The sequence below is a fragment of the Rousettus aegyptiacus genome, unplaced genomic scaffold, assembly GCF_014176215.1.
Source record: "Rousettus aegyptiacus isolate mRouAeg1 unplaced genomic scaffold, mRouAeg1.p scaffold_m13_p_16, whole genome shotgun sequence".
In the NCBI taxonomy this organism is placed as follows: domain Eukaryota; kingdom Metazoa; phylum Chordata; class Mammalia; order Chiroptera; family Pteropodidae; genus Rousettus; species Rousettus aegyptiacus.
Window position 1 is genome coordinate 21,265,417 of NW_023416291.1, and position 12,440 is coordinate 21,277,856.

The 12,440-nt window shown below is 32.5% G+C and overlaps 1 protein-coding gene across 14 annotated transcripts in view; it reads left to right on the forward strand.

Annotated features, from left to right (window-relative positions):
- The window catches only part of HMBOX1 (homeobox containing 1), a 162,811-nt gene that overhangs the window by 104,983 nt on the left and 45,388 nt on the right, over window positions 1-12,440 (forward strand). For all 14 annotated transcript variants that reach the window (XR_004954881.1, XM_016144681.2, XM_016144683.2 and 11 more), the window contains exon 6: window positions 58-211. Coding sequence is in view for 13 of the 14 variants with exons in the window: in XM_016144681.2 (XP_016000167.1) it covers window positions 58-211 (154 nt within the window). In the remaining variant the exon portion in view is untranslated. The remainder of the gene's footprint in view (window positions 1-57; window positions 212-12,440) is intronic.

A 12,440-nucleotide genomic window follows, 5' to 3' on the forward strand; every position in this document is an offset into this window, starting at 1 on the left:
TCATATAGGTTTTATTAAATTAGAAGATAATTGTTCAAAATGCCTTGTTTATTTCAGGGGCTACACTAAGTATGAGACCAGCCCCCATTCCAATTGAAGACCCAGAATGGAGACAAACACCTCCTCCAGTCTCTGCCACATCTGGAACCTTTCGGCTACGACGAGGGAGTCGATTTACTTGGAGAAAGGAGTGCCTGGCTGTCATGGAAAGGTACATGTCTCCTTTTCCTTATGACCAATCTCCCAAACTTAGGAAAGAGAGATACTTTGGTTAGATTTGGACAGTTTTCATTTCAAATAAGTAATTTGGGATCTAGTTTGTATCTCTAAAAGTATTTTTGAGTATTATAAATGGTATATTATTGAAATAAGGTGATCTACCATTGAAAAGTGATAAAACTGGAGTTAACATCTATAAGTATAATTTAATAGTGTCCTCAGTAATTTCAGAAACTTTAGAAGAATTTCTTTTGAGTTTAGAACTTTGTCTTATATTTGGGAAAAACTTTGAGGTCTTATTTTCAGCAAAAATATTAAAGAATTGTATTGTGGGCCACTGAGATATTTTTTCTTAATTTTTTTTTCTTTTTCAATTACAATTGACATATAATATTATGTCAGTTTCAGGTATAAAACATAGTGATTAGACATTTACATAACATAACAAGCCTAGTACCCGTCTGACACCATACACAGTTACTAAGTATTATGGACGGTATTCCCTATGCTGTACTTTACATCCGCATGACTATTCTTATAACTGGCAGTTTGTACTTCTTAATCCCTTCACCTTTTTTACCCATTCCCCTCAATTCCACACTCATGTGGCATCCATCAGTTTGTTCACTGAATCTATGAGTTTGTTTCTGTTTTGTTTATTTATTTTAGATTTTAGATTCCACATATAAGTGAAGTTACATGATATTTGTCTTTCTCTGTCTGGCTTATTGCACTTAACATGCCTTCTAGGTCCATCCATGTTGTTGCAAGTGGCAGGATTTCATTCTTTTTTGTATCTGAGTGATAGTCCATTATATACACATACCCTATTCTTTATCCAATCATCTGTCAGTGGACACTTAGGTTGCTTCCATATTTGGCTATTGTAAACAGTGCTGCAGTGAACATAGGGGTGTGTGTATCTTTTTGAATTAGTGTTATCGATTTCATTGGATAAATACCCAAAAATGGAATAGCTAGGTCATATGTTAGTTCTATTTTTAATTTTTTGAGGAACCTTCACACTGTTTTCCATAGTGGCTGCACCAATTTACAATCCCACCAACAGCGCACGTGGGTTCCCTTTTCTCTGCATCCCACCAGCCAATACTTGTTGTTGATTTGTTGGTGATAGCCATTCTGACAGAATTGAAGTGAGATCTCATTGTGGTTTTTAATTTACATTTCCCTTCTGATTAGTGATGTTGATCATCATTTCATGTCTACTGACTATCTGCATGTCCTCCTGGGAGAAATGTCTATTCAAGTTGTCTGCCTACTTTTTAATCAGATTGTTTAATTTTTTTGGTGTTAAGTCATATGAGTTTCTTATATATTTTGCATATTAACCTTTTATGGGATGTATCATTGGAAAATATCTTCTCCCATTCAGTTGGTGGTCTTTTTGTTTTATTGATGGTTTCTTTCACTGTATAAAAACTCCTTAGGTTTGATAAGTACCATTTGTTAATTTTTTCTTTTGTTTCTCTTGCCTGAGGAGACATATCTAAAAAATAATACTAAGATTGATGTCAAAGAGTTTACTGCTTATGTTGCTTCTATAAGTTTCATGATTTCAGGTCTTACATTTAAGTCTTTAATGAATTTTGAGTTCATTCTTGTATATGGTATAAGAAAGTGATCCAGTTTTATTCTTTTGCATGTGTCTTTCCAGTTTTCCCAGCTCATTTATTGAAGAGACTATCTTCATCTCATTGTATACTCTTGCTTCCTTAGTCCTAGATTAAGTGACCATATAGGTGTGAGTTTGTTTCTGGGCTCTCTATTCTGTTCCAGTGTTCTAGGTGTCTATTTTGATGTCAATACCATGCTGTTTTGATTCTTACAGACTTGTAGTATAGCTTGATATCAGGTAGCATGATACCTCCAGCTTTGTTCTTTCTCAAGATGGCTTTGGCTAGTCAGGGTCTTTTGTGGTTCCATATAAATTTTGGGATGATTTTACTCTAGTTCAGTGAAAAATGCCATTGGTATTTTGACAGACATTGCATTGAATATGTAGATTGCTTAGGTAGTATAGACGTTTTAACAATGTTAATTCTTTCTAACCATGAGCATGGTATAAACTTCCATTTATTTATGTCTTTTTCATTTCTTCAGTGTCTTATAGTTTTTTCTGTACACGTCTTTCACTTCCTTGGTTAAAGTTATTCCTAGATATTTTATTCTTTTAAATGCAATCATAAATAGAATTGTTTGCTTAATTTCCTTTTCTGATAGTTTGTTATTGTTGTATAAAAACGCAACTGATTTCTGAATATTAATTTTGTATCCTGCTACTTTACTAAACTCATTAATCAGTTCTGATAGGTTTTTTTTTTTTTCCGTGAAATATTTAGGGTTCTCTATATATAGTATAATGTCATCTGCAAACAATGACAGTTTTACTTCTTTCTTTCTAATTTGGATACTTTTTATGTCTGATCTGGTTGCTGTGGCTAGAATTTCTAATACTATGTTCTATAAAAGTGGTGAAAGTAGACAAACTTGTCTTGTTCCTGATCTTTTAAAAGCTTTCAGCTTTTCATTGTTGAGTATGATGTTAGCTGTTGGTTTATTATATATAGCCTTAGTTATGTTGAGGTATGTTCCCTTTATCCTCACTTTGCTGAGAATTTTTATCATAAATGGATGTTGGATTATGTCTAATGTTTTTCTGCAGCTATCGATATGATCATATGATTTTTTCCTTATTTGATTTATGGATAGTGAACCAACCTTGCATCCGGGAATAAATCTCGATTGTGGTATATGATCTTTTTAATGTGTTGCTGAGTTCAATTTGCTAATATTTTTTTGAAGGTTTTGGCATCTATGTTCATCAGGGAGATCAACATATAATTTTTTTTGGTAGTGTCTTTGTCTGGCTTTAGTATCAGGGTAATGATGGAGAGACTACTGAGATTTAACTTTCTTCAGTGAAGAGTATGTCCTACATGAGTTTAATTCCAAAGATTAGAAATACTTATTTTGGATTTTGATTTGTTAATTAATCTTCTGACTCTGGCTCCAGGACCAGATTCATAGTAGATACTCAGTACTTTTTAAAATTGAATTTGACCTGGGCTTTAGTTTTCTTAGATGAAATGGTATAAAGTGATTAAATATGGTTACGAAATGTTCAGTATATTTAAAGTGGATCCTAAAAGAGTAGAATTATCCTTTAAGTCTCCTACCTGTAAGTGATGTTTACAGAATTTTGTTTTGATGGCAAATTTTATATGCAATAAGGTAATAGATTTTTTTGTTAGAAAAGTATTTACTTTCTAAAATTAAATGTAGAGAAAAGAATAAATAAGAAGTAAAAATAATTGTTTTTTCTCATATTGAGATTTCTCAATAATTTAAATAATAGAAAAGAATGAAATCAAATGTGTAAAACTAGGTTTAACTTCTAAGATGATATAGAATACATATTTACATTGGATCAGCTTCACGTGTTTTTTCCTAATTATCTAATCTGACCAGTCTAATGACATGTTGGAAAGAGCATTTGCCTCAGAGTCAGAAAACCTAAAATCTGGTTTTGGCTTTGCTATTAAGCCAGCTCTGTAACTTTGTTCAAGTTAAAAACTCTGAGCTATAGCTTTCTCATCTGTAAAATGAAGTTTGTCAGTAGCCAGTAATGAATTATACATCATCTCGAACTTTGGCTATCTCCTTTCCTTCCTACTTCCTGATTATTTCCCAGTTCGTTAACATCACTAGCTGAAAGAGAAGGGGATTCAAAATGTTGGCGTTCAGTCAGTGATTTTGTTCTTGTGATCAGATTGAAATTAAATGGTTTCCTTAAGGGAAAGTTTGGATCCAGTAGCCAATATGAGGCTGTAGGTTATCATTGATGTTATCTGTTCCTTTCCTCAGTCTCTATTATAAATGAGTAGAAGCTATTTATTGAATAAAACAAATCCTCATAGGCTTGAGTATTCAGAGTGAAAGAATGAGACGTTATTGTCCTAGAAACCTGACATTTGTAATCTGCTTTATCTAGAAATTTTGATTCTTTCTTTAGAAAGAAGAAAACATTCTTCAGAACTTTTACTATGTAACAGACATGAATTTAAATACTATCTGATTTGCAATATTGCACATTTTTCTCTGCATAACAAAATAAGCTTTGGGATTAGTTTCTACTTGGTATAAGTCTAATTGTGCTACTGACTCAGTTATTTAATTTTTCTGAAGATAAATTTATCACATATTGTCAGTCTGAGGAAGGATTAAAATTTGATTACATTAATAACAATAGGTGATATTCCTGATGTATTTTCATTGAAGGCTTTACAATTCCTTTTATTTTTTTCCCAAGAACTAGCCACAGAATTCAGTGATAATAGTTTAGTTAAAAAGTTGTTGAGCACTTATCCTGGGTAAGGCACTCATTTAATCTTAATTTTCATTTTTTTAACCTTAATTTTAATTAATAAGTATCTTTAATCCAGGAATTGGTTATCTTTGGTTTAATTTTATCTTACCTGCACAATTATTAAGAATGTATGTGGTTTATTTCCAATAGTTGCAAAAATGAAAAAAAAAAAAAGAAATAAAAAAAAACCTTTCAAAAATTTAATAGCTATGTAGAGAAGGTCATAGTATGATTTTCAACTGTAAAAATAGGAATTTTTATTTTTAAACATGAGATATAAATCCCCTTGCTTCAAAGCAATGCATGATATTTTTCCCCTAAACTGAATGGGTGAATAAATATACATGAACTGTAAAGCCAGCAGAGTACTAGCCTTACTCAAATAGATAGTGCAAGTCAAAAAAGTTATTCAATTCTTCACACCATACAACAATTTCAAATGAATCAAAAATATGAATCCATACAAATAATAGAAGAGAATGTGGGGAGTTCCTCCATATCCTAGAAATGAAAAAAAAATGTTTTTAACTGTGACTCAGAAATCCAAAAGCAGTAAGGTAAAGGATTCATAAATTTGATTACATAAATTAAAAGGAAAACTTTGTGGAGGGCGCTGTGAGCAAAGTAGAAAAAAAAAAAAAGGAAAAGTATTTGCCATTTATTATCATCCCTGGCATATAAAGAACTTTAAAAAAAAAAAGAAACCAAAAACTCTAGAAAAAAATGGACTAAATATCAGCAGAGAAACAAAATGCAAATGGCCCTTAAACATATGAAAAAATATTCAATTTAATTCAGGGTAAGAGAAATACAAATTCAAATTATACTGAGATACCCTTTTTTCCCCCATCACATTGGCAAAAATCCAAAAGTTCCACATTTTTCTATTGATTGGGGTGTAGATAAATAGGCACTCTCATACATCGCTTGTGAGAATGCAAAATACAACAACTTCGTGGAGAGGAATTTGACAGCATCAGGGAAAATTACCCACCAGTTTGCTCTTTGACTCAGCATTCCCACGTCTGGAGAATTAATCCCAAAGATACACTGCAAAAGATAGCAGCCCTGTTTGTAATAAAATAAAGATAATGAATACAACCTATATGTCTATTGGTAGTGGACTGGGTGAATAAACTATAGTAAATAAATCTATATGTCAGATGTCCAGGCTCACACAGTGGAGTGCTATGCAGCTGAAAAAAGGAGTGAAGTTTTCTTTTCACTGAATGAAAATAATACTGTGACCTTCTGCTTTGTTGCTATTAAATACTTCAAAAGGCTTTCTTTTTTTTGCATTTTCGGTGATCTTCAGGGTTTGATGCTTAAGAAAAAGGCAGTGTCAGTTGTATACAGTAGGCTATCAATTATGCATTTATGCATTTGCTTATACTATATTTTAAATAAAAGAATAAACAAATAAAATGGTCGCCAATAGGAGAAGAGAGAAAAAACAGATTGGAGAGGACGAAGATAGAAGCTAGACTTCTCCGAATATACCTCGTTTTGACATTGTAATCATGTAAATATTTTACGTAATTATAAAACAAAATTAAATTGAAATGTGGGGGAAAGGTGATACCTAAGAAATAACTAAAGTGAAAGAAAAACTATATAATCTGGTGACTTAAACTCTCAGGAACTATCTCAGATAAATACAACGCAATATTTTGACCATGCTTCCCTGGTGAGATACAGCTTAGGAATAAAAAGAACAACAACAAAATCTTATACAGTTTTTACTAATTTTGGTAATATTAATATTGTTACTCAGGTACTACTTTGTATGGATGAGGATGTAGATATAAATAAAACAAGTAATTATATTAATATTATTAAGAACCAAGGTTTTCAGTGTAAAAGAGATACAGATAAATGCAAAAGGTTTAAGTAAAACACTGTAATCTTGTGTATGTGTCAAGTAGAAATTTATCTCAAATTCTTTTAATAACAGAGATATAGTTCACCTATTTAAAGTGTGCAGTACAGTGCTTTTTAGTATATTTACAGTTGTGCGATCATCACCGCAATTTTAGGACATTTTCTTTATCCCCCAAAATCCCTTATGCCTATTAGCAGTCACTCCTTTTCTCCTCCATCCCTCTCTAACTCTATGCAACTATCAGTCTGCTTTTTCTATATAGATTTGCATATTCTGTAAATTTCATATGAATGGAATCATACAATATGTGGCCTTTTGTGACTCACTTTTATTTAGCATAATGTTTTCAGGGTCCATCCATGTTATAGCATATATCAGTATTTCATTCCTGTTTACTGCAAAATATTTCATTATATGGATATGCCGTATTTTATTTATTGATCACTTGATGGACTTTGGGACTTTTTAGCTGTCATGAAGAATGTTACCATGAACAAACTTTGTATCCTGGTGGAATTGCTGGGTCATAGTAACTCTGTGTTCAAACTTTTAAAGAACTACCAGACTATTTTTCAAAGCAAATGCACCATTTTTCATTCCACACAGCATGATCGATTCAGTTTCTTACCAACACTTGTCATTATCTGTCTTATTGGTTATAGTTCTCTTTGTGTATGTGAAGTAGAAACTCACTGTTTTTGTAGAATCTCATTTGATTTGCATTTCACTGACTAATGATGTTGAACGTCTTTTCAAATGCTTTTTGGCTATTTGTATGTATATCATCTTTGGAGAAATGTTTAGTCAGATCCTTTGACCATTTTTATAATTGGGTTGTTTGTATTTTTATATTGAATTATACGTTTTTTTATATATTCTGGGTATGAGTCCCTTAACAGATAAATGGTTTGCAAATATTTTCTCCCATTCTGTCGGTAGTCTTTTCAAATATTTGATGACCTTTAGAGCATGCAAGTTTTTTAATTTTGATGAAGTACAATTAATTTTTTGTCTGTTGTCTGTGCTTTGCCTAAATCAAAGTCACTAAGATTTATTCCTATATTTTTTCTAAGAGTTTTATATCTTTAACTCTTACAGTTAGGACCCATCATCATTATTTTGCATATTTAAAATAGTGAATATTCAACACTGTTGGAAAAAACCATTTTTTCCCCATTGATTAGTTTTGACACCCGAGTCAAAAATCAATTGACTCTAAATATGAGGGTGCATTTCTGGACTCTCAATTCTATTCTATTGATCTGTATGTCTATCCTTATGGCATACCACATTGTCATGATTACTGTCACATTATTGTGTACTTTGAAATGCAGAAGTATGGCTTCTCCAATTTTTTTTTTTTTTGAAGATTGTTTTAGCTATTTTGGGTCCCTTGCATTTCCATATGAATTTTAGGAACAGTTTGTTAATTTCTGCTACAAAGCCAGCTATAATTTTGATGAGAAAATCCTGTAGTCTCAAATTTGAATTATAAATAATGTTATGAATCCGTTATATTTTCTCTTGTTAAAAGAGGAGGGGGAGGACCTCTGCCTACTGAAAAGGCCTATGACAATGATCGGCCTAGTAGAAATTAGCATGCCTGGGGCCCAGGTTGTGTTCTTAGGTACCATTAGCACTTCTTGAAGAAATATCTGTTTCCAGGCCTGGGGCAGGAAATATACATGATGAGATTATTCCAGATAAGCTAGTGATATCAAAAGGGCTCAGGGGCTAACTTGAAGAATCTCCCACTATCCAAAGAAGGGGACAATTTGAATATTAGTAATAAGGCCAGTTGTAATAGATTGAAGCACATCACACTTATTAAGAATCCATGTATAATAATGATACTAAAAAAAATTATTGGTCACACCTAGAGAATTTTAGAGAACCAACTAAATATTTGAAAGTGGTAAAGGAAAGAACTGAGCATTTAACCTGCCTTTCACATATGAACTTTATCTCTGATTAACCAAAAAGGTTTTCTCAGACGAAGAATTCCAGCTAATAAGTGAAAAAGGAATAATATAATTATAATATTATTATTGTGCAAATCCTAATGAAATAATCTGACAATGATCATTAGCTGCTGACATCTCAAAAAGTTAGATGACCAGGCATTATGTACCTCTTGGAGGATGTGCACAGCACCACGAACAGGGTGCTTTTTCCAACAAAATTGAAACTGAATCAAGTCAAGCCTTGAGATCCAGCCTCAGGTTTGTAGAAAATATGAAACAAAGTCTGTTAAACAATACGATGGGATTCAAGTCAACAAAATAATGTGAGAGACCCTAAGAATAATAACTCAGTTTCTTCAAGTGTTAAAAAAAATATATCTTATTAGCCAGTTGAGGACATTCGAATACTGACTGTATAAATGTTGCTTTTGTTTTAGTTATGATAACGATTGCTTATATGTAAATGGTGCTGTATTTATAAAAATAAGAGTTTTTATCTTTTAGAGATATGTATCAAAATGTGTAAGAATATTATAAAATGATAAGACATAGGAGATTCGCTTCAAGATAATACAAGATGGAAAGGCAGAGGCCAGGGTATGAATAAAACAAGAGTAGTATCAGTAAGTTGATGATTTCTATAGTTTGGTGATATTTACTTGGGGGGTTCATGGTACAGGTCTGTTTTTATATGTGTATATATATATATATATATATATATATATATATAGTACATGTATTAAAGAAAGTTCTAATTTTTGGATCAAATCACATGGAACTATGAGATGAAAAGTCTTCATATATCACAAAAACTAAACTACACAATGTTATCTAATAATAACATTTACTTATCAGATATTTGAGTGTCATTGAAGTAGCCCCCACAATACACTGGTGAACATAAATAGTTCCTGAGTTTTTAGTCTGGTTGGAGAGACAGACATTAATCAAACAATCACACAAACCTTGTTAACATTTCAACTGTCATGTGTATGAAAGGTAAATGGTGCTGGGAGATCTCATAATAGGTGATATGGTGAGAGTTAATTAGGTAAAAGGAAAGGAGAAAATGTTACAAGTAAAAAGGAGAGCTGTAGTCGTCTAGAACTGTGCCGTCTCACATGGTGGCCACATGTGCTCTATTTAAATTTAGGTTATTTAAAATTAAATAAAATTTGTAATTCAGTTCCTTAGACTAGCCGCATTTCAAGAGCCTAGTAATCATATATGGCTACTGACTATATTTTTAGGCAGCGCAGATATGGAACATTTCCGTCATCACAGAAAATTTTATTGGATAGCTCTGATACGGAACAACTGTATCTCATCCCCAGTAGAAAAAGTGATGGTTATATTTGCCTTGTAATGATTTGTTTTTGTTTTCCTCTTTATTCAAAATCTTAAGGTAAATACAAATATAAACTAAAACCCAAACATTAAATCCACTGAAATGTTTTAGAAAGTTTTCTAAGTGACTATAACAGAAACAAGTAAACATTTCATTAATTCACGTATCAAAATTAGCATATTTGTACATCCTTTTCCACATCTAGCCCTGCTTTTGAGAATACAAGATTTAACAATTCGTTTTTTATGATTGATCTTTTTCTCTAATTATCATTCATCCATTCATTCATTTGTTCATTCATTCACCTGTTTATCAAGCCTGTATTTTTACACACTGCATTTGGTGGATATGTCTCTTGAATATCTTACTTTGTAACGGTTCCTTATACACACCAACTTTTTTCATGCCGTTTATTTGAAGAGACTAAGGATTTTGTCCTGTCGAATTTCCCACATTTTAGATCTGGCCGCTTACATCCTCATAGTGTCTCTTAACATGACTTCATATTATTTGTAGACTGGCGGTTAGATCTAGAGTCTTGAGTAGGTTCTGGTTCAGTCCTTTTGGCACATGACTGGTGCTTTGTTCTTCCTATTAATAACGTTGTGTAAGGAGACACATAATGTCTGGTTGTCCCATTTTTAGTAACTATAAGATTAATTAGTGGATTCAGTGCTGTCATCCTGATCCATTTATTAGAAAGTTCACCATCTACCGAATAATTTCAGGGCAGTGATTCTTAACCTGTGCTGCATGTTAAGATCACCTTGGGAACTTTTAAAATACCAGTGAGAATTTACTCCTGACCACCTAACTGAATCAAAAACTTCTGGGCATGGGACTTATAGATATATTTGAAAAGTTCCCAAGTGATTCTAAAATCTAGCCAGGATTGAGAACCACTGTTTTGTCATCCATTGATGATTTTTTCCTAAGGAGTTGCAAAATGATTGTATTCCAGTTTTTTTTATTTATTTTGCATTAGTCAGCTGGAATTCTTCTTTATATAAATAACTTTTTCTTAACTCTTTAGTTACCCTGAAATATATTTGGCAGGGTGGTACTAGCATATAAGCTGTTATAGAACTGAGGAATAAATGTTATTATGAAGATGGGTAATAAGTTTATGGGGCCAGGAGACTCAAACAAGCAGAGGAAAGAGTCAAGAAGACTTTACCAAAGTGGCGACATTTTGGCTGCATTCTAATGGGTGATGGGAGGAGTTCACCAGATTAGAGAATCAGAAATGATATTATAATGTTAGGAGATTATCAGGAATTTCTGTATGGCAGGACACAGGGCTTTTCATCAAAAGCATTTCTACCTTGATTATTCAGGGCTTAGTCATACTATGCAAGCTATAACTAAGTACCATGTTTAATTATACCACAGCTTTGATATTCAGTCTTTATCCTAAAGGAGATTATATCTGATTAGATTGGTCTGTTGGATAGTATTAGTGGGACTATGGAAAATAGGCAAGGAATCTGTCAATCAGATGTGTATTTGAGTACATGCCAGATGCTTACAGTCAACGGAAATAAATGTAAAATAAATATGCTGTACTGTCTGCCCTATCTTAAGGCAGTAATAGCTTATGTTTGAGTATGATTATACAGTTTGTATATAATTATTGATCTTATTGATAATTATTTCATATAGTTGATCTTATTTAATCTTCACAGTTCTATACTATAGACATTTTATTATTTACAGTTTATTTTTAAGAGCCTCAGAGAAAGGAAGTGACTAGCCTATATGCAAATGGTTAGAGGAGGAGGAGGGTAGATTGAAGCTAGCTAGGAGGCTGTTAGAGTAATCTATGTATGAGTGACGAGTGTCCAGACTGTAATGTCAAAGCAAAGGGAGAGAAAATAAATAAAAGGTAATAGATATCAGGAAAAAACATTGAAGAAAAAAAAACCAACCTAACCTAGTTATAGATTGAACATAGAGATGACAGAGCAGGAAGTGTGAAAGAGACCTTAGCAACGGTGCTGCTCAGAGATTATTCATTTGAGAGACAGTATCTGTATTACTAGAAAATAGGTTGACTTTGGGCAAATTATTCAACATATCTAAACCCTAATTGTGATATTTACTAAAAGAAGAGTTAAGTGTTATGATACAGTAAAAAGTGAATGGGCTTTACAGTCATACAGCCTGAGCATTTAGTCTGAGCTTTCCCTTATGTTAATCTTTGGGAATTTCGATTTACTGTTAAATGAAGATGAGTTATGAGAGTTATGTGAGATGACACATATGAAGCACACAGTAGAGTGCCTTCCTCATAACCTGTGTGGAACAATTTTTTTTTTTCCATCTAAGTTCCTTCCACTTAGCGCTTTGACTATGAAGTTACCTCAAGATTTCTGTTAGGAGACTTCAGTGGCTCTAGAAATGGAGATTTAGGAGTCATCAGTATATAAGGTATAGTTAAAGCCACGAATCTGAATGAATAAATCATACTAGTTAAATCCAGCTCTTATGTTTCTGAATTTTTTCTTATACTCTTTCTGCATTTTTGCAGTTAAATGTGACTGAAGGAAAACTTAAAACCCTGCTGACTGATCTCATTTTAAATTCATGACCATGAACCTCAAGTGGGTCTTTAATTCTGCTAGACAATCATACTCTACC